Raw genomic sequence first — 27,817 nt, 5'->3', positions numbered from 1 at the left:
AGCTGCCTTTTTGTTTTGTAGTCTTTACTGTTAATCTATTAAAGATGCAACTAGTGTGGAAGTAAAAACTGCCGTTTCACATAGGTTGGGAAAAAATAAAGTGTAACACAGGGACATGTGGAATCTAAGCTTTTTTTAGTTATGTAGCATGAGACAGAAATCAAGCAACACTTCCTGCCAAAAAAGTTGCCAAACGTAAACAATATGAAAGAAAGTACTGTAGCAGCAAGGCCTGCAGAACAGGAAACTACCTCCTTAGGCTTTCTAAACTGATTATCAAATACTGCCACACCACACTACAGAGTTCAAAATTTACATTTTTCATATTAACCAGTATCTATGTTAAAATAGTAACAAGTCAATTCTTGCATAACAATTGTCAATGTTTTAGCAAGCCTTATTACATAAAATGACATTCTCCTTTGGAATTTAAAGTCAGGTTTTAATGTCAACATTATATAATCTACCAAAAGAGAAGTCAAGAAATAGAGAATGATAAAACATGGTAAAACACTAGGATTCATTTTATTCCTCAAAAAAAGTTGGTTTACTGTTAAACATGCGTGCCTAGCATTTAATTCTAAACCAAGCAAGTGCCACCTGTAGTTTGGGACTTACCCATCAACCTGGGAACTCTGGGTTTCAAAAGAACCTGATTCAATAGGAACACCTTCCTTTGGCAAACTTTTCACAAATTCTGAATACTGCTGACCAGGGTCATAGAGTTTGGCACTCTCACAGAGGGACTGGCAGTTAACTGGAAGAGATACAACCTGAGCGTGCTGCAGTTGGAACAGGTTAACTGTTGCCTGTTAGGAGACAAAAAGTTTTCAGTATTTGTAGATCGTTTAACAGATATTTAACTTGTACTTTGCTCAACCCAAATTAATATCCCAAAAGAAAATTATTAAAACAATAAGACTAGAAAAAAAATCTAGGAAACAGTAACATTTGTAGGGATGGACTTTGTACAAGATTCCTGAAAGTCAACTGCAAAAAATTTCTCTGTAGTATAGATACTAGTATTCCTCTTCTCTCTGGGTTACTGAATCCTCCAGGTAGTAAAGGCAATTCCAATGGCTTCTCACTTTGGGTTCAAGACAAACAGAAAGGTTTGTTGCTACCAAAAAGACAATTTGCACACTCTGGAGGGAATGTTAGTCACCACTCCAATGATGAAGCAGTTGGAGTTCCAAGACCAGATAAGCTCTATCACCTTGGGACAAGAAACGGACAAAACTCTTTGTCCCAACTGAATGCTTTCTTTGTTAAATTGAATAAAACTTTAAAATATTTTATCACAAGGTAAAGACCAGGAAAGGAGACACTGTATGGCTGCTTCTTCAGCTTTAGGGTTGCAACGTAGTTTGCAAGTTAGATAGACACACTTGTCAGTTCAAGTATAATCTTTCTACTGGTCTCATGGGTTGGTTTTTCAGTTGCTTTGTGTGTGTGCGGGTTGTTTGTTTTTTTTATTTTCCCTCCCCACTCCAGCATTATGTTACCTTTGTCTAATCTAAAAGAAGTACAGATCTATTGCCATAATGAGCTCTTAAAGCTTTTTTTTTTAAAAAAAGAAAAACCACACCTGTGTATGTATACTTTTTTGACAATCCTTTGCTTATTTACATGCATTAATTAATACATTAAATAAGTTGCAATGGATCCTGTAGTAATTGAGACTGTTATCAAGATTAGCAGGCTCCAAGCTGCAGCGTGTTAATGTCCATTCTGTGCTTGAGCCAAACATCTTTGCTAATGCACTAATGAAAATAATGGGAATAGGAGCTGTACTGTTAGGCAACAAAGTAACACTATGGCCATCAATATTCTTAGAGACATTTTACAAGAATTCAGTAGTCAGGATTCTTGCAAGGCAACAACTCAAAAAAACCCAAAACATTCCAGATGCGTATAACACCCTCCTCTTTTCTTTTTTAAACACTTAACAGAAAGAGAACACCACAAACATATTAAAATTTTTCCTTCTTTTTCTACTGGATTGACCTCTGTCCTTTGAAAACTTTGTATTTTAAGCAGTTTACACTATAGATGAGGCTTTCTCTAAGTCTTAAGAATCTTTATACATCTGTGCCAAACGTATTCTAAAAAGCATGCTTACAGCTTTAAGAGTGAGATCACACTGGTAAATAAGCTCCCGAAGCTGTGTTAAGACATCACTTTTAAAACTTTCCAAATCATTTCTTTTTTCTTCAACCTCCGCCATGCTTGCTTTGTAGTGTTCACTGGCCTCTTCAGCCTAGAGAAAACACAAGTATAAAGGGTTGATGGACTACAGGCCTTGATACTAGAAGCAAGGACAAAAACCCACAAGACGCTTGCAATTGTAGATTCCCATTTAGGATGAAAGCCCAAAAGAGCATAGCATAATTAAAATTAAAAATTACAAACAGAACACTTGCTCAAATACTCCCATTGGGAAAGCATGAGTAAAACCAGCATGGGCTTATCTTTAAGAGCATGGAACAAAAACCTCTTACTTTTTGAAGAGCTTCCTCTTCTAGCTTTCGTTTTTTTTCCAGTTGCTTGCTGAAATCTTTGACAAAGCTTCCACTTGAGCTAAGATGCTCCTCCTCAGCACGAGCTGTGCAGGATTTTGCCTTTTCATACTCATCTTGACGCTGTGTATATAGCAACTTTGCTTTTCTCAAAGCAGCTTCCAGCTCTTGCTGCAGAATGCAACACAAGAGAAAAGTAAAAGAATTAATGATTTTAATATTCCTATTATTTAATGTGATGTTTAAAGAGTCTGTTATGCATAGGTCTGTACACTGCAGTTCAAAGTATGTAGTCATAGCAAGATAACCTGTTACAAATACAAGTATGTCATGAAAGTGGCAGTTACATACTACATCCAATAAGCCCTATAGATGCTACATGTGAATTTAAATGCCCAAACTGTGACAGTGCATAACAGCCTAGTTTGAAAGTTTCGTCTTTCTGAAGAATTTTAGACTGAAGAGCTAGATATGAAAGAAATACCAACCATTTTTTTCTGTTCTCGCTGCCAAAGCTCCTTGATATCTTTCCTTTGTCTATCCAACTCATTTCTCCTTCCAAGAAGAGGCTAGATAGGAAACATTAATAAAGTACATAAAAGGATAATAAGCTACAAGTTTGTTCTTTTGAATAATCTGTTCTGTTACAAAATTTTTTAAAAATCTAAACAATATCTTGGTCTTTTGCTTTGATCTTACCTGCACAAATTTGTTAGACTGGAGAGCAGCAGCTGTTTGTTGCCAAAGTTGATTGTTCTCAATATCATTTTGAAAAGCATTAATGAATATTGATTGGAATGGCATATAATCCTAAAATTACACACAACAAAACATTAATATTCTAGGTAAGGTAGAGGTATACTGACATTCTAAATGTCTATATAATTGAACTATATTGTCAACTAAATTTAGTGAAGTATTTATGTGTGTGTGGAAATCAGAGTTATGTATGAATGTAGAAAGCGACTAATTTCTCAGCTACGTTCCATTTTCCTAGGAAAACACTGAAAGAGAAGTCTACAAGTCCAAGTCACAAAACATACAAGATATTAGACAAAAAAGCACATTGTGAAAACTATAAGGCTACTCTGTATTTTCAACAAAAATTAATTTACATATCCAAATTTCCCCAGGAGATGGGAAGACAAAATAGAGCAGATTTTTTAACCAGTGACTTACAGTATAAATCAATTCTTTATCAACTTAAAAATCCATTCCTCAACATCCCCAAAGTTTCACTTTTGGGGCAAGGCATCCAATACATATTTAAGACGTTAAAATAAAGCCCCTAAGATACACTCACCTGGTGTCCAACAACAGCTTTAGCAGTTTCAGCCATTTTTGCTAAGTTTTTAGCACATTCCACTTCTGTTAAAAAAAAAAAAAAAAAAAAAAAAAATCAGTTACTGTTTAGACTAGCAGTTGCTACACATTCTAAATGTTTTTTACGCTCTTCCTCTAACAGATAGGCTACAGAGGGGACCACCTTCATTTTGTTACAGGCCTTTTAATTATAGGAAATGTGCGATAGTTCTGTCCACTTCAGTGGAACAGCTACTAATTTAGAAATCACATTATTGACAGTCTGCAGAACAGAGAGGCCTGACAACAGATTTAATTTCATCATGACAAAGCTGATTAAATGCCAGAAAGAGCCACTCACCCAAGCTAAGCTTTTTTTCTACCCATGCGACTACATCCTTGGTATATTTTGACCACGCTTTAGCATAGGACAGAGCCGATTCAATTCCGCTGTCATTTCTTAGGAGCATGCTATCAACCTCCTCTGCTCGAAGATGTCCTGAAAATAAAGCATTGAACACAAAGAAGTGAATTTTAGACATGACCACACACTGAGAGCAAAGCCAGTATTAGCCAACTGTGAATGCTTAAGCAGCTCTGATCTTGAGTTGGTCTTTAATGCTAGTTGACTCTAAACAGGACTGACAGAGGTTTTAGAACAAATTAAAAGGTCATAGTATTTTATCTGGAGCAGTCATATGGTCAGCATAACTTTCTTAAAGAAAGTAACCTAACAAAACACCAACCATATGATGACATAAAGAAGTGCTTCAGGCCTTGGTTCTTCCCCCCTCCTCCCAAAAGCAACCCAGGTTGGTTATTCACAAAAGCATAAAAACTCTGCAATAACACTTTTTTTTTTTTAAGTGAAGTTTCAATGACAGTATGTGTACAAAAAGTGACCAAGCAACTTAATTATAACATTACAGAAGATGAAAACACAGATACAGAATGGTGTTTATTAATGTTAATTTAATGACCTACCTTGAATATCATCCCTTTCATGCAGTGAACCCCCAGACTCCACAGAAAGATTCTCAAAAGACTGGTGTATAAGAAAAAACATTAAGTTAGCAAAGAAAAGCTCTCACTGGAACTGACATGCTCACAAAATAAATGGTATCATCTGCTCCTTTCTTTTATTGCAGATAAAGCAACAAACTGTGCTGTAACTCCTTCTCATCTAAGGCACAATGCCTTCTAAGCTCCCATAGCTGTCGACTGAGACATAATAAATAGGAAGGAATAATTATATACCTTTAAATCAACAATTTTGAAAGGCTGTGATGAAAGAGTGAATTGTTTAACAAATTAGGCTGATATCTAAGTGACCTCCAGCTTTTCTTAGATCCCTACCTATCTTTTAAGAAGCATTTCATAGAGACCTAATGGCATATAACAGACACCATTCTACAAGCCATTAGAATACTGTATTTCTTCCCGAAGGGAATAAAGTTATGATTTCTTCTAAATTACTTGCTGGTGTGTACTATAGGCACAACAGCTGACCAGTAACACTTGCTAATGAAGCCCTGACAAGCAGTACAACCTGACAGAGTTTAATCCAATAATAAAAGGAACTTAGCACAAGATTTCATCCCTACCTTTGTCCTCATGCTGCATGATGCTATCTCCTTTAATTGTACAAGTTGAACTATTTGTAGCATTGCGCCATAAACCAAGCCACCGAACAAATTTAAATGAACAAAAAATTTACCTAGTAACCACCATCCCTTTAAAAAAACAAAACAAAACAACACAAACAAAAAAAAAAAATAACACAACCCTGCATAATTTTAAGTGAATAAACTACTCTTGAAATCTTGGAAGCAGAGCACAGGCAGAAGACAAAGGCTGAGAAATATCTGCAAAGTAGCTTCATAAGAATAGCTTGTTCCCATTTTAGACTTTGGTGCTGTTTTATTTTCAGACTTAAAGCTAAACTGTAACACAGCAAGGATGATGCAAGTAGTTTTTTTTGTTTGTTTTTTGGATGTAAACGGAAACTGATCATCCATGACACAAAAATTCTTCAATCATCATTGTTTACTTCACAGCAAAAGCAGCTTTTCATATACCAAAACATGCAAGGTATTAATCAATTACATTGAACAGAATCAAACTACAGTCTAAAGAACAGCTCCATTCCTAAGAAAATGGAATACTAGTACAATTGTTGTCTAATAAAACAGAGCTTCAGTAAAATGGAAGGGCTTTTTCAGAACAGGTGGGAAATCCATCTAAAGCTGTCTATCAACCAAATGGTTAAAAAAAAAGTCTGAGTTTAGCGATGGATCAATATTTGGTTGCACATAAAGCCTGAACATTCCTAGATTTAGTTCTAATTTGGGTATAAAGTATTACTTTCTTCAAGTAGATTTTAAAGTGGCATACAGTTAGGGCAGAATAAATGAGAAAAAAACCTCATTCTCTACATTAACTCAGGAGGTACTTACAAGTTCTGGTTCTAAAAATTATTCCCCATTCTATAAGACCTAAATCATTTCAGTCCTGAGAACTGTTCACTCCTTTCTGGTAATCCAGGCACACAGTCTAGTTAGGGAAGTTAATCAATGCTCATTCATCCATCCACATTCACCCCACTGCAAATATGTAATACCATGTTTTAAAATCGAGCACACGGACAACTACTTTTACTTATGTCCTACAACTTCTTATCAGAACTTGACCCCAGCTTGCCCCCTCAAGCATCCAATGACTCATCCCAGTAAGCCTAGCAGAAATAAAGCTTGACTTCTAGATAGATTTAACTTCTCAACTTTAACCAGTCTCTTCTGCCTTTTTTACTCACTACCCAAGAGCTATCATCCTGACAGAGGCATCTCTGCACACATTTTGAAAATTTTATCCTTCTCCTCTACTATTCTCTCAGATCTACATAACATTGAATAGCATTCAAATAGCTTGTTGACTAATGAAAGGACAGACATGCCCATCTTGTTTCCTCCAATGTATTCTAAAGCTCTTCTGTTTTTAATTAAGAAATATCTTTGCTCCTACCTTGTACTTCTGGTTGAACTACAAGGGCTAAAATGAGAACAATTGCCTTTGCTAAGAGGGGGTATAAATATCATTTAACTCAAGCTTCCAAGTCAAACGCCTGAACTAAAGAATGTAGACTCCCCTGCAGTCAAGAGAAGCAAAAGCACCTCTCCCCCCCCCCCCCCCCCGCCTTAGAGCAATCCTCAACAGCTTAGTTAGGGAGGTCCCTAACCTACCAGACAATTAAAATCTCTCTCCTTAATTAACCCTCAAAGCATTTACAAGTTAAATTCTACCAAAATTTTATGCTCCAATATTTTTAAGACACAGCTAGTTGCTATGTTCAACTACTGAATGTACACATCTATAGGAATGAAAGTTAATACAGCTACTAAAATATTTTGCATTTAACTCCTAATACTCAACTCCTAGTTGGCCTCCAAATTGCTCTCTGACTTGAAAATCAAAGTGAAATGCTTCATCTGTTAAGCGTATATTTATTTGTCTGAATGGAAATGCACTTAAGACAGATTTCCAAGAAATTGAACCATGTTATCCTGCCTGCTCCAACATTTATAACTGTTCCCTTCCACATTAGGAAAAGTAAATGACACTACAAAAAAGGGCTTTTAAATATATGCTGGTGATTTCTGGAGTATCTAGAATAGAACTCCTTCTTCATTTTGCTATATTCTAATTTCCCCTTGGTCCTCCCTCATCCCCACATTCAGAGAAGCGATCTTCTAGCCAAGCATTCACTTCACATTACGATATAGGCCACAGGAATAAATTTTTGCATTGCAAAGCCATTACAAGATTAAAATGTTGGCAAATTCAGCACCTTCCTTCTGCTGGTGAACTGATTAGCTGAAAGAGTAGTTGTTCATATAATCTGATTTCAGTTACATGAGATGTTGACTTCTGTTCTATTTTATTTCATACTTTTTATCAGCAACCTAATCCTCTGAATCCAAGTCTGCTGGAACCAGTTCGCTGAGTAGCCTCCTTTCCCTCCACGTTGTTTGCAAAGATGAGTTTTGTAGCAGCTACAGAAGTAGAACTTCTGTGATCATCCATCATTCTCACATGTTTGTATCAAACATAGCAAAAAATTTTAACCTTGCTACAACTTAGCCTGACATACACACCAATTATCAACTGTATCTTCCTTGTGTGTAACTTTTAATTTGACTTGATTTACTTGAAAGTCTATTTCTAGATATACAAAAATTCAGAACAGAATTTGGTACTGAGCATTTTTAAATCTCACCTTCAAAGTGTTTAAAGGGGAGTTTAAAACACTAATGTTTTTCTTTGACTACCTATAAGTTGACAGTGCTATTTCAGTTCTCCTAGTGAACTGTTGTTGAAACAGCTACAGCACAAACTGGGCTCTGGAAGAAGAAAAGTTTATTTTATAATGAATGTCTTTAAAAGCCAAAAAGTGTTTGTTAAGCCTTTAGCTTGTAGGTCTAACAGGTCTACTCTAACTACTCCAGCATGCAAATCATTCAAGTATCTTACTTTAAAGTACTTCGTTCTTTCCACTTATCCAATGCAGTTAGAACTGAGAATACCTTCAAGTATCTGAAACCTTGAACACATTTTTTTTTTTCAGTGGTTTAATCTTGTTCTAGCACTCAGAAAACTCCAAGGGTCCCAGCCCCGTGATGCACAGAGTTTCAGTGGAAATTAGTCTCCTTTAAAAGATATCATTCCACAGTCCAAGAAAATGCGTTTAGCCTACCCGACTTCTCCGAGATACAGGAAGTCCCAATGACGAGCCATTGTCTACATCTCCCATAAGGAAGTCTGAAACACTGCCAGAAAAACAAAGAATTGCGTTACTTCATTACTTTACCTCACCAAGCAACTTCATATCACTGAGCACAAAAATTCAGATTGTATTTCTAATATCGTTTAAAAATTCTACAAACAATTTTTAGAAGAAGTCTTATACTCCCTGCAATTTCTACGCCATCATTGTCTTCCTTGTTAAGAAAAAAAATAATCCACAAACACCCAAACAAAACCATAAAACTGTTCCGGATGTGGTTCATTTAAATTAGTTTAATCAGCTCATATTTGTCCAAAAGAAAACAAAAGTTTTTATTGTTGTTTAGTCTTAATTTCATTCAGCTCCACTGAGCTCCTTAAAAACTCCATCTGAATTCCAACTTACACGTTTCCAAAGGTGAATGCCAATGTTTCAATGGAAGAAAATATTTCACTGAAGAGTTCTCTCTTGTTTTCTTCGTTAACTTCTTTGAAGTTCACCGCTTAGGAAAAAAAATGAAAACCAAAGGGTGAGAGGTAGGGTCAATCAAGCAAGCTTACTAGGCCTAAAGACAAATTTTATACACAAAGTCTCCTGCAGAACATGCAACACTATACTTTTCTGAACAATTGAAAAAACAGTTTTAAAAGATTAGTAAGAAAGTAAACACTAAAGGAAAGAAATTAACACAATCCAGATGCTTCCCACAATGAAATCAGATTACTCTTTCACTTCCTATATCTTCCCACTTAAGCAGCAGCTTTGTGTGGGAACATGATGGTAATGTGAGGGGAAGAGAGAAACAGTCATTTACCAGCAAGAGTCAAATCACAGCAGCAGCAACGTCATGAAGCAGCTCACAAATGCAGTTAAATATTTGAGAAACGGTTTATTTCTGGGTAAAAATTTCAGAATTCAAAGCAGGAGCAGCAGTTTATGGGGGCACACCCCACCCCTCATATGCAACCCTTTGTATGTATCCAGAACACAGAATTTCTGGCTTGAATACAGAAAGCTATCACAAGGTAGTGTCCATTGCAAAACCCTTTAATTATGAGCTCCACAGTCTGGCAAAAGCCCCTCAAGTTTTGCCTGTTAAAAGTCAGGAAGAAACTCAGCACAAGTATCACTGTTCCGAAATAGGAAAGCAAGTGTTCCTGGACAAACTAGATGGTTTAACCTGGTGATCAAGACAAGTATTAAGCCACTCAACAGTGGGCCTTTAACATGCTTCTATGACAAACTGGAATAATGAGACAAGAATGATCCATCCAGAGTTTCTATTAACAACTACTGGACAAGGGGGAGGAGGGAGAATGGAAAAGACAAAAAGCACAATAATTTTTGTGTGTTTCCAACTTAACTCCTTAGTCATTAGTGACTGGGAAATTTCTTGTAGAGAAGTCATATACACTCCTTTGAGCCAAAGCAGAGTCCTCTGGATGAAAGCCTTCCCAATTTTACATTGTGAGAAGTGACAATTTCACATTAGTATTTATTTTTTAAAAGTTTAAGCAATGCAATAGTGTTAATTAACTAGATGCCTAAGTTACACTTATACTCGGTTTCAGAGATACCACAATGACACACATACAGCTATTCACCCCTATTCATCACTTTTAGCAAGACCTGTGACAATGTTAATCTATGTATCCTCCTTACATTTCAAGTATAAATATGGAAATAATGGACTGCAATGACTTACAGAAGTAGCAAGAATTAAATCACATTAAAGTGTTGCCCGTTCTATACACATTTTCTTAGCAAATTAAAGTAACAGACTTTAATCTTAAAAACTATTCAAACTTCCTGCCAGGTGCCTAAACACTAATGGGTAACAAACAAAGAAAGTACAGTAATCTGCTCCCCCATTAGACTTCCTTTATGAAAGGAAAAGTTTTTAACCAGTAAATTAACATGGTTGAATCCATTCCTTTTTACACAGCATGCCAACAGGCCTGATCAACATTTTTATAACAATTATTTCTATACAAAGCTATTACAGAAAATATGTATTCCTCATGGGCTATTTTCACAATTACTTGCAGATCTGGAAGAATGTGTTGTAATAAGCCTACAGCAAAAACCCAAAATTCCATGTATTACAAAAATATTAACAGTCTCTGTTGCCACAGTTCACTGCTAAATTCAGGCTTCTCCTATCTCTTCGTTTTTCTACGTTTCGTAATTACATCAAAAAATGCCTCTGGGCACCTTTGTTTGAAATGAGACTCAATAAAGGTCAGCAGATGATTTTAAAAAAAAAAAAAAAAAACAACAAACTTTGTAAATACCAGTGGATTTCTTAATTTTTTTTAATTCAGGTTAGTTGGAAACCTTGGCTTTCCAGAGATACCACTGCTTATAAATCTCTATTTTGCATTCCAAATCATTAAGCAACATCAGTTACTACGAGATCTATTGACTACCAGCCACTAATGACTGGAAAAATCATTTGAGTGCCGGCACAAAATGCAAACTGTTTCAAAAGGAACCAACAAAAACTGTCTATGCATTCAAAGCACTTACCACTGAAACATTCAGATATCCATTAGCTGCAGTGTCTTCAGAAAAAGAGCCCTTCTTTCACTGTGCTAATAAGACATTAATATAGATAGCTTCTGCCTAAAGAAATGCCGTCTGTTTCACTCTGCCTTCCTGTTCCAGGAAGACTTTTGTTAAGCTTTACATTTTATATACCAGAGAAATCCTTTCTTTTCAGGATCCATCAACAAATGGAATAACCACTCTCAAATTCTTCTGAATTACCACTTCTCCCAAAAAAATGGTTAGTCCAAGCTCTTCGTAATTCAGTGGAATACGAACAGCTTTCTTCTAGCTTACTACCTCTGGAATGCTCGTGTACTTAACATCAATTTTAAGCCATGCACGCTCTTTCCCCAGGACATCCTGACTGCACACAATAGCTACTGACAACAATGAACTAAAGTAATCTTTCCATGTCTGGAAATGACAGCTATCTATCTATAGTTCTACAGATTTCAAAGCAAGTATGCGACTTAACAAGGCTTTTAAGTAAGACTTCAGATGGCACATAATGAACTTTAAAAAAAAATTTATGATAGCAATATACTGAAGTCCAGAACCCAGTACCTGAAATGCAAGCCTAGCTTGCATTAAAGTGGATTTATCTATATTTGCAAAGCTTTCTTCAAACTGAGGTGGGTTTGGCAGCCTCATGAAAATGCTGCAAGACTACAAAAAGTTTCAACTCTTGGCTAATGCCATTAAAAGCTTTATGAATCAAGCACTGAACAGACTGGGGAACCAGCAATAGCCATGGAAGTTTTGGAAGCCAGAATCCCAGAAGCTGAAGCAGCACCTGAGGACATTTGAGCAATGCTGCTGAAATCACAAAGAAGAGGCTGTCAGCTCTCAAGACCAAAGTGCAACCAGGGCTTTTAAAGATGATGGTTAGACAACTCACAGCAACCACAGCACAGCACACAAGCTTCCGTGATGCTCTCTTGCTCCCTTCCAGTCCAATCAAGACAACCCAGCCCAGGAAACCCAGGGCACATGGCCATGCAGGAGTCTGCAGGAGATCGCTTGCTTCCTCCTTCCTGCTCCCCATAGACATGTGCAGGACTGGCAGCAGCAAAGCCACCTTGCCAGCTCTCTGCAGAGCCTGGACAAGGCTCAACTACACCAGCTTGCAGAATTTACTCTTTGCAGGTCAATTTTCTTCACACCTAATAGACAGATATCGTTAATACCACCGCCAGTTTCCTTAGACAGGAACACGTTCAATCCATACTTTACTAGATGACTTTTAAGTACTAAGCAAATGGTTGACTTGGTGGAACCGAATACCTTTGTAACCACTTTTCTGTCCTTAAATGCCCAACAATTTTTTCAAGCACCTCTCAGAACTATTTCAAAAACAAAAACACCACCCAACCAAACAAAAACACAACAATGAATCAAGACCAAAAAACACTCCCTCCTCCAAAACAAAGACTTGTAATGCTTCTTGTTATTACCTCTCATCTTTAAAAATACATGTAAAAAAATGCGGGGGAGGAACTTGAGTAGAGAGCAGTAGTATGCAGACTAGAAAGAGGCAGGAGAGTATTCTCGGGATCTCACAGCTAGGGAGGATCAGCAGGCTGTCTGGGCTCCACTGTTCTACGTTTAGTTCTCTGTGCCATGTAATTTCACCAGCCTGTACTTACTACCAAGTCTGTCAGCCTCCCCAACTTTAGCTGGATGCCAACAAGTCAAGTTTGAGGAATTGTTTCCTACTCCTTCCATAATAAATTTTGCTCCGAATTTCCATCGCATATACACCAACAAAATTGAAGTGACTTCATCTTACTAGAGATATTTAACTTTGATGCAGAACCATTAGGAAAAAATCCCCAAACCTAAAAAGGGAATTTCTACAAGACAAGTGCAATTTTCAGCTTTACAAGGAATTTGCATTCAAGTGATTCAGTTAAGACAAAAGGTGCAATTTAGAGCAAAAGAACAGCACAAACTTGAATTCAGCATGGGATCAGGAGAACCATGTATTCTGGGGCCATCAACTATTTAAAGTGACTGAGTGGGAAAATAACAACCATGAGTATGATAGTGTGCCAGACTGGGAAGTAACTTCCAGAAATAGTAGTCTAAACAGGTTCCAGGCAAGATGCTTCAATAAGTCTCAATTCTTCCAGATCAAGCAAGATATCATTTAAAAGACACTCTTCATGAAGCACTCGAATAGGCATGCATAAGTAGTAAAATACAAGCAAAGGGGCCCAGTGAACTATGTCATGTCCAAAATATAACCAGAGAAATCCATTTCCCCCCCTATATTTTTCAGCAACCTCAGTCTAAAATTGTAAGTCTGACATTATATGTTCTGCCAAACATCATTCTCTGTAGCAAGATGAAGATACATGCTACAGCTAGTTTTTCCTTCATTCTGTCCAAAAGGAAAAAACATTAGACATCCAAAGCAGAACTACAAGCACATTCATCTCACTCCCACTGAAGGTCCTGAGAAACAGCTGAGAGGCTTGAAGGAGGGGCATAAGCACTCTAATTTTTGCTAGCGTTCAAAAATATTCCCACCTGCAGTACTTTAAAGGGGGAGGGGTGGTGTGTCTGTCTACACTGGACATTACGTTTAAATCACAGTGCAACTTGTCATGCTTACGAGAATACTTCACAAACCAGAGTCACTGAGTCACAGGTTCCAAAGTTACTGTAACTGATTTTATTAAGAGCAAAGGCAATCATTTGTTAAAATAACTATTTGCCCCTATTTAAAGTTCCAAATACAAACTAGATTTGAAGCCTGGGCATTATGCAAAGATTCAGAAAGGTCTTTCTAGAACATAAACCAGTTATGCTTCTATTTCTGAAGGGGGGGGGGGGGGAAGGGGGGAAATCACATGTAAATCCCAGCTTGTTTCTATTTCATCCTCTCCTAAATAAACATCAGAAATTTTCCATGCCAGGTTCATCTTCTTCCTAGTCATAAATCTGACTACAGATACAGAGTGCTTCCACATCTTTTTATAGTTCTGTCCTCCAACGACAAGAAACAGATGAGTCAGATGAACTTCTTTCATAATGTCACATTAACACAGCCTGGGAAGACAGAGGAAAAAGGATACTGGTTCTGTCCTACCAGCTCCTCACATTCTTGTAGCTTCCTGTTTATTCAAACGTTACATTACTTCTAGTGAAATAACCACAGCTGAAAACCTGCAAATGCATGTGTTCCTGACAGACCACTGTAAGCAAAAACTTGAGGTCTGATATGCTTACAATTCACCACAACGTGCTGTGTTTTTACTGCAGCTTCCTCAGTTCCAGCAGTCATACACTTCAGTTCAAATACAGACACGGAAGCAGTATGACCCTCACACAAAAAACAGCTGTAAAAAAATCAAACAGGTGCTAAGACAAACTGCCTTCACATTTACCACAGGTTATGCTGGGGGGAGGTAGGCTGTTTTCATACAGCCAAGCTTTTACTGTTCTCAGAGAAGTAGGACCAAAGTACCAGTCTGAAAGAGCCAAAGCCCTGTAACTCCCCGTTTCCATCTCCAGACATGAGGAATACAATACATCACTGAGCAAAAAGCAATAGGTGCTACACTAAAGTCTTCATATCAAAATGCTTGTTTGTATCAAAGTCTACAAATATTGAGGCATGAATGATCCAGACCACTCTTTTTAGTGTGACGTGGAGCTCCCTTCCCTTATAATTAACTTGGGAACTCTGCAAGGCCAAGTCACACAGTGCTGGATCACAAGAACAACGATTCACCATAGAGCAAGTCTGTTTGCTTTAGCCAAAGAACCACCAGTCGCTTTACGGCAGCCTCTCTGTTCTAGGTCCAGAACGTATGTTGCTTAGGAGACAGATGAATAACTTAATGAGAAATTAGTGAGAATGCTATAAACAGCATTTGTATGCCATAATCTTTCATTTATTCAGAAAACACTATCTACTTATTCAAGCTGGAAGAACACATCTGTATCAGATCAGCACTGTGCACCACATCATCACTGTACTTTGGATCCTGCTGCAGGAGTCCTAAAGGTAGATTTTCAGTACTGTCAAACCGTTGCCAGTGAGAAAATTATTCAGAGTAACGTAACCAAGAGGTAGAAAAAAGTCAAAGCTCAGTTCCAGCTCAAGGACAAAGACTGTTACCATAACAAATCAAGTCCTTTCATGCCTTTTTTGAGAGGTTTCTCATCATACAAGGTCATATTTAAAATAGTTCAAGTGAGCTATGGCTGAATACAGACTTTTCAGATGTACCTAGAGTACGGTCTTACAACTTGACCCACTTGAACACATTTGACAGAAAACTGGAAGATGTGACTGTACTGCTTTTGTTTCAAGTGGAATTCTTATAACAATAGAAAGAGTGGAGTTACTTTCAAAATTCTGTAATTATACAACACGCACAGTGCTTTCCTAACAGTAGTTTTTCTTTCCATATAGAAAATAACACAGTCCCTCCCTGACCGTAGCTAAATTCAACATATTAACAGTTATAAACACTACAGTACATGCAAAATTTTAGTAGTTAGCGCAAACATATTAATTATATGAACTAAAATCTGTACCAAGGGAAAAAGCTAAAAAGTATTTTTGAATAAGTGTATTGGCAAAAAAAGGCTTAGTACTTATTTCTTCTGCTCACTATCAAGAGAAATGAACGAATCCTAAGTAACAATTCAAAGAACAGTTACTCATCAAACCAGCAGAAACAGATGAATATAGGAAAATGTATGAAATGCCAATGCATCTGCCCAGGGTTCAGTGCTATTGAAAGTGTATGATGGAACAGTGTGCACCAAAAATGAGAAAAATCACCAATGTACGGCATCAAATTCAGAAGGCTGGAAATACTCTGAACGAATGGATTATGTAATCCAACAAAGTGCTTAATTCTCCGCTTCAGAAGTAGAAGGGTAGGAGGGAGAACACATAAATCTAGATCTGGAAAACCAGTTCAGCCCTAGAATTACAGAAAGTGACCTTGGACTTATGGACGTTAAATCGAACACAAAAATTGACAAAACAGCCAACATAATTATGGAATCAATCAACAATGTTACCATGTGAGACAAGGAAAGTAATTCTACTGCTTTACTCTGCAATAGTAAACTTGGACAGTCTAGACAGCAATCAGTTTGGGGCATTGCATATTCAAGAACAACCTTGATAAACTATGTAGTCCAGAGAGGATAAGTATTATTGCAATAATTTTTGGAAACATGATTTAGCACATGTTGATGTAATTTATTTGCATACAGTCAGTTCTCCTCAACGTATCTTAAAGAAAGAGCAGTTGAACATTATTCTGTGTCCACTGACGTTAGGGTGGGGGGAGTGGAAGACACACAGTAACCTTATTATATAACTTAAGCATGGAAACAGCTTGTCTAAGGCGGATTTGAATTGCATTCACTCAACATTTAACCTGTTCTCATGGGTAAATATCTGATTATCATTGTACATGCATACTTAACTCTTCCTGAGATTAACAAGTCAAACCGCAACCTCTCAGGGATACCCTCTGCATCTCTACCGTTATGTACAATTCTAAAGCAAGTTCAGAAGTTGAAGAGTTATAATCCTGTGATTATTTCAAATACCAGGGACAGATTTATAGGAAACTGCATGTAGCAGGAAGAAAGTGTAAAGTGGGCTGGCTAGTACCTGCCAAGATCAAACAAACTGCCAAAGCTATATATCAATAGCAAGAGTCTATACAAAGCTTGGAAGAATCCGAGATAAGAACCAGGCAACTAAACACATTGGCATTTTAACTGATACTCCTACTTTATTGAGTCAGTAGTGTATGTTCATACTAAGATAATTAGGAAACAAGGGGAAAACCCTAGAACAAAGAGAAAAACTATATTATACGTCTCTGAAGGAGGATGTTCCACATGATTTAACACAGGCAAGAGGTGGAGATTTAACCCTACTCAAGGCATTCTCCAAGCCACATGGAAGAAACTGTACTGGTTCCACAGTAATATACTGGACTTAGTCCAGAGTAGGGAGAGCTGGAGTCAAAGGCTACACAGAGAAGAAACAGCTGTCGTTTGCAGGGCTGGAGTGAGTTCTTCACCATTTGCATTCATCCGACACATACAAAACTGCAGCAGCTAAGGTCAGAAATAGAAAGTATTAACATAAAAGCCTGCAAGGCTTTTTTGTTGCTGTTGACACCTTTACCATGCTTATGATCTCTTTGTGGAATACATAAATAAGTGTTAGACCATTCAGATTTGGATTGCTCATTTACATATTTATTCACATGATATAAATAAAACACCATCCCTACAAATTCATAGAATTAAGCAAAGATTTTCGTCAAATTTTTAAGTGGATAAATGCAAGGTTTATCATTCTGTGATATGCAGGGAAAGAAAAGCTCAAGATCAAAGGCTTGTGCTTTTGGAATTCGGTGTGGGTTTGCAGCTAGCTTCCTACAAGCAGAATTTTATTACATCAACAGGAGAACAAGCTATTTTAATATTACTTTTCACTTAGAGGACGTATTTTTAAACAAGTGTTAACATTACTATCAAATAAACCACCCTGTTTCTTCTGTATACATAAAATCCTATCTATAACTCCAAGCCAGAGTCAATCAAGTCACTAATTACAATTTTCCAAAAACATCAAGGGTAGTAATACCTTACCTTTTACTTTTGCAATAACTGTTCCCGCAGCACTAAGAATATCAACTGAGTTTAGAGTCTGATGTTTATTTATCACTGCTTTTAAAACACGTAGCAACTCCCCCAGGCGTTCGTGTACTGCCTGATGCAGGCTGTCTTGATTTTCTGAAAAAAAGTAAAGGAGAAACTACATTAAAACAGTGAATTAATTCCCAATCACATTACAAACCACTTTGCTGGTATTCAGCTGCACTGAAATCTAGGCCACATGGAAACTGGGCCTGCTTAGAACAAAGCAATTGTTAAAAAATAGTTACACTAGGATTTGCCAACAGTTTACTTGCAATGTTGCATGTCGTTTACATATAAACCCATTTCTCCGAAAGAATCAAACAAGTACACTTTTTTTAAAAATAAAAGGGGGGGACCCTATACCAATACCCTGAGGTTTCTGAATTAAACCATCCTCCTTTTCTTATGTCATTTCATCAACCACCATTTTGATAATTACATATATTCAAAAAAAGAGTATCAACAAAAGCAGATTTGTATTGCTCATTAAACATTTCTTCACCTGATACAAATTCAACACCATTTCTGTACATTCATAGAATTAAACAAAGATTTTTAGCAAATGTTGGCTAGCTTTCAACTTCAGTGTCAGTCAAATCTTAAGCACCTCTGGTATATAAACCTAGATCTACAAAGGTCTGTCTTTGAGCATGTCAGTCTTGATAAAGAAGCTGACTGCCTAAATTATTTTGTGGCATTAGGCCTAATCAGAAAAATTATCAAACAAGCACACATACAGGGTGATGATTTTTACAGCATATGCCTCTTGCTATGCAACCCTAAATCCCCCCCCCCCCCGCCCCACATTATTTTTTTTTTTAAAAAATAGTTCTTGTTGCATACATGGCACAGGTTAAACCACAAGCTCTTCCGTTCTGTTACAGAAGAGGTGCTGGTGCACGGAATTAAAGTTTCACATGCACTAAAGTGCTGCGTTGCAAGTTGTGGTAAAAAGCTTTCAAATTCAGGAAAGTCTAGCTTATGAAAAAGAAAAAGAGGATCTAATACAAGCTGACTCACTTCCCCAGCAAGCAAAAAGGAACGGCAATTCTGTGTTGTCTATGGCCATGATTACAAACAGGTCAGTACAGACAATTACAGTACAGTGCAAATTGATCCAGAGTTACTCAGAAACAGTTTCAAATCTCAGCCATTTTGATCTGGTTACCAAACATTATATTTAGGCTAGAGGCACCTAAATTTTTCTGAGGAATCAACAAAGTACAGCATGACATGTCAATACAGTATATCACTACTGTCAGGTAGGTAGGTCCAGGGACTCCATACAAATTACATGCAATTGGATCAAGTGCAAAAGCAAGCCTTCTACAGACCCCTGTGCTTCAGGTTTTATCTCCCCAGATGTCAAATATCAGGAGATTTCTTTCAACTCAGACTAGCTTATACATGGTCAAAGGAAAAACCTTGGCTGAGGAAGTGGACTAAGGCAAAAACTTTATCTACCATTCACTGGCCCTTAGTGTGTTTTTTCCTGCTGGAGGGGAGTAGGAAGCTCTGTATCCTCAACAGGACACACATAAGTCTAGGAAAACGCATCTTGCACAGCAGTAAGTTAAGAAAGCTTTACGTAATTTATTAAAGATACATAGTTGTGGCTTTATTGTCATTTACATGTATACACAATGGTTTTTAACTGAGGACTCACAGCAAAGGCAAAGGTCAAGAGGCTGCTACTGTATGTGTCTATGATTCAGTTCATACACATTAGTAGCAGAGGTAGTTTATGACAAACACACATTGATCTAAAGGCATACTATATTAGCTAAGAGTATGCAACTTAATGGGGAAAACAATCCAGGCTTGAAGCAGTTTCCATGCAAGCAACAATAGTGGAAGCTGGAACCTTGGATAAGAGATGATTCATAGGGGATATGAAGGAATACTAGAACATCATGAAAGGCATGAAAATAGTGAGTAGAATCAATTGCTTGCCAATGGCTTTCAGTTATATGAAATATAACACACTTCAGATAATTAAACAGAGCAAGCAGGAGCCACATTCAAAACAGAATTGGAATTTCTTGCCAAAACACAGCCTTGACAAGTAGTTACAAGGAAACAAGGCGAGACGGGACTAGCTCTTCCAAGTTATCCTGTGGGTTACTAATGAGACAATAAATGCTTCACCAGGTCAGGCCATGCATGGGTCCAGCTAGCCCATGCCTTACACAGCAGTGGGTGATGCTGTTTAGGAGACTAAACAAGACTCACTGCTTTCTGCAGTCCAGTCCCTCAACACCCACAACTGCTGCACCACAGTTGTTCCTATGCACTTCAGTAACTGCTTACAGACCTGCTGTCTTTGAATTCATTTAATTCCTTTTGAACCTGCCTCCTCAACCACTTTCAACTCAATTACTCCATTCTTTAGTCTACTGAACCACTAAGTTTTGTCCTAAAACAAACAATGTAACCTGGAACAGCTCAAGAACTTCCCTAAGCAGAAAGAGTTCAGAGGATACGTCCAACTTACCACTTCTATTTTTCTCTAGCTATTCACTTTTGCCAGTCACTGGACCTCAGACACTGGGTTAGACACAGCTTTAGTCTGAGCCAGCATGGCCATTGCCACCTTCTAACACTTGGAGAAATTCTATAGCTGTCAAAATGAAACCAGATAGTTTTCATGGTCCCTTTGGGCGCTAATCCATCAAAGCCTCAATTGTATTCCATCAATGCAAGAATAAATGCTGTTGGGAGTACCGGGCAGCTCCAAGGAAAGGCAATGGGGAAACAGCAAAACAGCAGAGCTGTACTGATGCCCACAAACCCAAAGCAGATCAGGCAACACAAAGTCTATCTGAAAATTATAGCAACATGTTATTTTCACAAAATATGATTGGCTAGTTAAAGGTAATTCCAATTAGTTCATTAAGAAACATGTCTAGCATGTAGACTTAAGTTTTTAAATACTTAAGGAGGAGGTAGTGTCTCACCTCTTCTTACAAACCTCCAGAGGGAGAAAAATATTCCATAATACTTCAGTGGGACTAGTGATTTATATTGACAGGACCGGGACAGATAGTCTTTTATGGAGGCATTTGAAGGCTATAGGCCACAAACCTTCCCCGTCTGCTGTCTGTCTCGCCAGAATATATGCAGTCCTCACATGAAGGGCATGAATATTGTGGTCAAATGACTAGAGATGGTCTGCACAAATGTGCCATTTGACCTGAACCATATCATTTGCCTAGCCAAGATGAAGGCGTCCCTGTCTTCTGACACACAGATGTAGTTACTTACTATTAAGATTTGATAATACCTTACAAGACCAACAAAGTTGGGGAAAAAAAGGCAAAATAAGTGGGAGGGGGAGAAGACAAAGAGAAAAAACTTAAGGGACAAGGCCCTTCAAGTCTGAAACAGAAGCAGTAAGCTTCAAAGGGAAACGCAAGTTGAAAACAACTGCTGAGTTGAATTAGATGTTTATCATACCATCCAGGAGAACACCATCACTAAAATAATGCAGTCAAGCATGAGATTAGTTATTTGTACTCTCAAAAGCAAAGGTCTAGCTACACCCAAAAGAGATTTCTTTGTATTCCATAACCGTATTATTTGTTTACAAAATATCTGAAACATTGTTTCTGTGCCTCCAAAAGACAAAAGGTCTGTGACACAAGTGGTGGTTGGGGAGGGGTGGGGGCAGAAGCCATCAGGAACCACAACTACACTCCATTCGGCCACTGATATTCACCAAAACAGACACTAAAACAGATATTTCCTGTTCAGGACAGATTTATAAACCTCAGGTAGTAAACCAATCTAAATATGCCAGATTAATAGAAACACAGTTGTAATACCGAGTCAAAAAATGGCTAAGAGACCAAAACAACAGTAGAGTAAATAAATGCTGTTTATAGTGAAAAGAATACATGAAGAAATGTGTCTCCAACAAGTTCCTGGAGCAATTCAATCTGACTTAAGCAGACATAAAAAAAAAAAAAAGATATTTACTTTTAATTTTTCTTCTGTCCCTTGTCTCACTGTACACATTCATTTATCTACATACAGTCAAGCAGGAAATTCTTCCACCAATGGATGCTACATCAGGTTTAAAATTTTTGTTGAGCTTAACCCAAATTTCAATACTATAGAAGACTAGTTAGTGCTTGTGACCAGAGAACTGCAGCTGCTGGTGATCATGCAGCAGAGGACCTCTCTGGGCACATGAGTCCAGCTGTTTGCTTAGGTGACTACAGTCTCCTGGAATCTCCTGGAAGAATCAGTCAACCCTCTACCTCCAAAACGAAAAAAAGAGAGCTTTTAGAATGGGGAAAAAATGAAAGAAAAAGGCTGGAGAGAGATTAATAGCCTATCTGCAAATCTTATTTCATTGGGGTTTAAACTGTCGTTTACATTAGCTGAAAACAAGGTCTTCCAAAATGTAAAGGCAACCACACAAAAGCATACTCTTCAAGAAAACTGGAGAAAGAAGAATAGGGTGAGAACGCGTGTATTCAAAGCTGACAAACCTAATGCACAAGAATGATATAACAAAGCAGCTGGGAAGCCTGTCAGTGCTAGCCAAGCCATCTCAGTAGCACACTTGTCATTAGCATCCCACTCCTCGATGGTTTTGGACACCACATTCTATAACCACTCATCTATCTTTAATGTAAAAAGAGCATAAGCTACCTATTTTCTAATTTTAGGTATTTCTCAACAGGAAGCCTTTGTTCAGCAAATATTAGCAAGCAATAATAGCCTTACAGCTATGGATTCTGTTCATGCAAAACAAAACAGCATTTGCTCATCAAGCTTGTCAGCGCCAGTCACCCTCCCTGCCAAGTCAGGGCTGGCTACAATACATGCAGTCGGGAAAGGCACTGCTGTGTCAGTTGGCTGGTATTCTTTTGTCTGACCTGATTTATTGTCAGCCAAAACATTTCTGAAGCTGTTTATTTCAACAAATGTTTGCCAGGACAAGTTTAAATACAGACTAGCATACATTTTTTCCCCCTCCATGGCCATTGCATATCCTACATTGCTGTTCAGACCCATACAGAAGATGCACGTACCATTCCTCTTACTACTTTGTCACCTAGAACATCAACGCTTTCTAACAGCAGCGGACTCTCCCTCTACTACCTAATTTCCATCAGTCACGAGAGAAGGGGAACCACTAATACAACTACTGTTTTGCTGTGGCTTAAAGTTTGTTTAGAACTGAAGTTGGTCACACTGATGAAAAGGAAAGATACAACATCTATCTAGAGAAACCAACTGAAAAGTAACACAACCATGAAAAATTCTTGAAGACCAATTACATATGAGATTTTCAGTGCAAATATTCCAATTCACCTAATAAGGTCCCGCTTTTCATAAGAAGCTTTTTACAAGTAGAAAGATGTGATTATTTCCTTCACACATTCAATAGCTTTCAAGAACGTTACATACAGTGAAATGTTACATCAGTGTGGAACAACCTGCCACGCATAGTCTGTACAGCCACAAGTTTATATACACAGACCAGTCTTTTGACTACGGGGGGAATATATATATAACCTCATCTCTCTTGATGCGAAAATCTTACTATAAACAAGGCAACTTGTATTTTTGCACAAATAGCTTCTTCATCTGCTCTCCTGAACATGATTAAATGCCTTGTCTTTGGGTAAGTATCTACCATGAACTAACTCACTCACTCTATGTTACCACTAGTTTAAGGCAATGAATAAATGCAACTGGATGAGAATGCTTAGACACCAGTTGTGTACAAAGCCGCTAGGCCACAGCCAGTGGCAGAAACTAACCACCACCCTCTCTATGTCTAGTCCCCATTTTGAGAACTCCCTTTGTAAATTGCTGCTTTACTGGGATCAGCTGAGGAGTGTGTACTTCAGCTCCACTTTTACTTCCACTGAAATACAAGAGCATCAATTCTGGTTTTAAGTACCACTTCACATCTTCTGCATAAATCCCAATCTCCTTCAGGAGAAAGGGAGAAGTCAGACAGAATAGTCTTGCAGGGTGGTGACGAGAACAAGCACACCAACTGGGAAGCAATTTCCCCACTATCTGAATATCTGGATCCAGAGCCTTTTATTAAAGTTTCACCTTATGGAATGCGAACAGTCAGTTCTTCATCGCTTTCCATCTTGAAAGGTTTCAGAAGAAATAAGTTTGAGTAACCAACATTTCAATCTGCAACAGCAACATCTTGGCTAAAAGACTGTCACCTCTTATTTACTAGTAACCTCAGTTTTGGCATCAAGGTGAATTACATCCTGTTTCCATTATGTTACACAGAAGGATCACATGGTATCAGTAGTTATGCCACCTGGTCAGGGAAAAAAAAAAAAAAGAATCAGCATTGTAGTGAAGCTGATCCAACGTAAAACAACTTGAAACTAAAATCAAGTTGCTGTCACCTTCATCAATGTCCGTACTGCATACTACAAAACCGTCAGCACTCAGTTCTGAACCTGATCCAGACTATGAGACTTCCCAGTGAGCATCACAAAGCAGGCAAAACAATCATACAATAATGAACTGTGTGGAAATCACTTAATTCCTACATCTGCAGTTTGGGAAACAGCCCCAGATTAACCCATTTTATTTTTGCCCTCCTCCACCTATCAGCCCCATTCTAACATGATTAACAGCTTGCCCTACTTGTTTGATTTGACAGAGGTCACTATCACACTCAAAATACAAGAACTAATCAAACACAGTGAAAGCATGTTTTACACCCTGGTTTGACTGTAGTAAAGTTGAGCTATGTCACTGCTGTTTAGTCTTAAGGAAGCTTTTGTAAGGCAATAAACATATGGGCCAGACATTATTTTCATCGATTGTACAGATATGAAATGAACAATTTTTTCCTTTAGTGGTGGTGTAGATATTTTATTTGTTGGTTGTCACAACTGAGGAGTGATGAGAAAACAGCAGTCTTGCTATCATATTTCTTCCTTTATTTGACTGTATAAATCACAGAATCACAGAATTATCAGAGTTGGAAGGGACCTCTAGAGATCATCTAGTCCAACTCCCCTGCTAAAGCAGGATTGCCTAGAGCACATTACTCAGGACTGCATCCAGGCGGGTCTTGAAAATCTCCAGGGAAGGGGACTCCACAACCTCCCTGGGCAGCCTGTTCCAGTGCTCTGTCACCCTCACCATAAAGAACTGTTTCCGTGTATTTGAACGGAACTTCCTGTGTTCTAACTTGTGCCCATTGCCCCTCGTCCTGTCACTTGGAACCAATGAAAAGAGCCTGGCTCCATCCTCCTTCAACCCACCCTTTAGATACTTGTATGCCATAATAAGGTCTCCCCTCAGCCTTCTCTTCTCCAGGCTAAAGAGTCCCAGCTCTCTCAGCCTTTCCTCATAAGGGAGGTGCTCCAAGCCCTTAATCATCTTAGTTGCCCTTCGCTGGACTCGCTCCAGCAGTTCCCTGTCCCTCTTGAACTGGGGAGCCCAAAACTGGACACAGTATTCCAGTTGTGGCCTCACCAGTGCCGAGTAGAGGGGGAGAATGACCTCCCTCAACCTACTGGCCACACTCTTCCCTATGCAGCCCAGGATTCCATTGGCCTTTTTGGCGACAAGGGCACATTGCTGGGCCATGGATAATTTACTGTCTACCACAACCCCCAGATCCTTCTCCTCCAAGCTATCTCCCAGCAGGTCAGCCCCTAACCTGTACTGGTGCCTAGCATTCTTCCTCCCCAGGTGCAGGACCTTGCACTTGGTTTTGTTGAACCTCATTAGGTTCTTCTCTGCCCAGCTCTCCAGCCTGTCCAGGTCACGCTGGATGGCAGCACAGCCCTCTGGGGTGTCAGCCACCCCACCCAGTTTGGTATCATCAGCAAACTTGCTGAGGATACACTCTGTCCCCTCATCCAGGTCATTAATGAATATATTAAACAAAATAGGACCGAGTATTGACCCCTGGGGGACACCGCTGGTTACAGGCCTCCAACTAGACTCTGTGCCGCTGATCACAACCCTCTGAGTCCTGTCCCGCAGCCAACTCTCAATCCACCTCACTGTCACCTCATCTAGCCCATACTTCCTCAGCTTCCTAATGAGGATGTCATGGGAGACAGTGTCAAAAGCCTTGCTAAAGTCAAGGTAGATGACATCCACGACTTTCCCCTCATCCAGCCAACCAGTTATAACATCATAGAAAGCTATCAGATTGGTCAAGCACGATTTACCCTTGGTAAATCCATGTTGACCACTTCCAATAACTTCCTGTTCCTCAACGTGTTTGGAGATGACATCCAGAATGAGTCGCTCCAATACCTTCCCAGGGACAGAGGTGAGACTAACCGGTCTGTAGTTCCCTGGGTCCTCCTTCTTGCCTTTTTTGAAGATTGGAGTGATGTCGGCCTTCCTCCAGTCCTCAGGCACCTCTCCTGTTCTCCATGACCGTTCAAAGACGATGGAGAGTGGTCTAGCAATAACATCCGCCAGCTCTCTCAGCACTCGCGGATGCATGCCATCAGGGCCCATGGACTTGTGAATGTCCAGCTTGGCCAAGTGGTCTCTGACCCGGTCCTCCTCAACTGAGGGAAAATCTTCCACTCTCCAGACCTCCCCCTTTGCCTTCAGAGGGTGGGATTCATGAGGGACAGCTTTAGCAGTGAAGACCGAAGAAAAGAAGGCATTCAGTAACTCTGCCTTCTCTGCGTCCTCCACCACTAGGGCACCTGTCTCATTCACCAGTGGGCCTACATTTTCCCTAGTCTTCCTTTTTCTATTGATATATTCAAAGAACCTTTTCTTATTGTCTTTAACTGCAGTGGCCAAGCTGAGTTCTGATTGAGCTTTGGCCCTTCTCATTTTCCCCCTACATAGCTTTGTTATATCTTGATAATCCTCATAAGTTGCCAACCCCCTTTTCCAGAGAATGTAAACTTTTCTTTTTTTCCTGAGGTCCAGCCAAAGTTCTCTATTTAGCCAGGCTGGTCGTCTTCCCCGTCTGCTCGTTTTTCGAGACAAGGGGATGGCCTTCTCCTGAGCTTTTAAGAGCACCTGCTTGAAGTATGCCCAGCCTTCCTGGGCACCTTTGCTCTTCAAAACTGCCTCCCAAGGGACACTCTCGACCATGCTCCTAAACAGGCTAAAGTCTGCCCTTCGGAAATCCAAGGTGGCAGTTCTGCTGGCTCCCCGCCTTACATGATCAAGAATTGAAAATTCTATCATTTCGTGATCACTCTGCCCAAGGCGACCTCCAACCTTTACATCCTCCACAAGACCTTCTCTGTTAACAAACAGTAGGTCCAGTAGGGCACTTCCCCTAGTTGGTTCCTTCACCAGCTGTGTTAGGAAGTTGTCTTCCACACACTCCAGGAACCTCCATGACTGTTCCCTCTCTGCTGCATTGTATTTCCAGCAGACGTCTGGGAAGTTGAAGTCCCCCACAAGAACAAGGGCAGATGATTGTGAGACCTCTGCCAGCTGCTTGTAGAATACTTCATCGGCTTCTACATCCTGATTAGGAGGTCTATAACAAACTCCCATCACGATGTCTGCCTTATTGGCCTTCCCCTTAATTTTTATCCATACACACTCAGTGTTGTCATCCACACTGTTAAGTTCCTGGCATTCGAAACTGCCCCTAACATAGAGGGCCACCCCACCACCTCTTCTTCCTTGCCTATCCTTTTTGAAGAGTTGGTAGCCATCCATTACAGCACTCCACTTGTGTGTGTCTTCCCACCACGTTTCTGTGATGGCGACTATATCATAGTTTCCTTGCTGCACTGAAGAGGTAAGGTAAGGAATAAAACTCAAAGAATTTATCCTTGTAAAATCTGTAACAAGGCTGGAAGCTGCCAAAGGCACTAGAGAAGTCATCACATTTCAACCCTGTGCTATGGTGCAGAATTAGAAGCTACCTACCCACCCCTATGACAAGAAACATCGTACTTGAAGCTTTCAAAATAGCAAGCTAGCCAGTCCCAGCTTTTTTGTTAATCAGTATCATGGCAACCCT

General features: G+C 39.0%; 1 protein-coding gene across 1 annotated transcript in view; it reads right to left on the bottom strand.

Annotated features, from left to right (window-relative positions):
* The window catches only part of ARHGAP29 (Rho GTPase activating protein 29), a 55,709-nt gene that overhangs the window by 12,106 nt on the left and 15,786 nt on the right, over nucleotides 1-27,817 (bottom strand). The window contains exons 2-12 of the mRNA XM_082484108.1: nucleotides 17,797-17,940; nucleotides 9,007-9,103; nucleotides 8,572-8,644; nucleotides 4,806-4,866; nucleotides 4,183-4,320; nucleotides 3,823-3,887; nucleotides 3,219-3,329; nucleotides 3,008-3,088; nucleotides 2,502-2,690; nucleotides 2,123-2,260; nucleotides 619-809 (exon numbers count right to left, since the gene is read on the bottom strand). Coding sequence (XP_082340234.1) covers nucleotides 619-809; nucleotides 2,123-2,260; nucleotides 2,502-2,690; nucleotides 3,008-3,088; nucleotides 3,219-3,329; nucleotides 3,823-3,887; nucleotides 4,183-4,320; nucleotides 4,806-4,866; nucleotides 8,572-8,644; nucleotides 9,007-9,103; nucleotides 17,797-17,940 — 1,288 coding nt within the window. The remainder of the gene's footprint in view (nucleotides 1-618; nucleotides 810-2,122; nucleotides 2,261-2,501; nucleotides 2,691-3,007; nucleotides 3,089-3,218; nucleotides 3,330-3,822; nucleotides 3,888-4,182; nucleotides 4,321-4,805; nucleotides 4,867-8,571; nucleotides 8,645-9,006; nucleotides 9,104-17,796; nucleotides 17,941-27,817) is intronic.

This window comes from Vanellus vanellus (genome assembly GCF_965231255.1).
Source record: "Vanellus vanellus genome assembly, chromosome: 5".
NCBI lineage: Eukaryota > Metazoa > Chordata > Aves > Charadriiformes > Charadriidae > Vanellus > Vanellus vanellus.
Note: the sequence above shows the minus strand (reverse complement) of the source record. Positions and strands in the feature narration are given on the sequence as shown.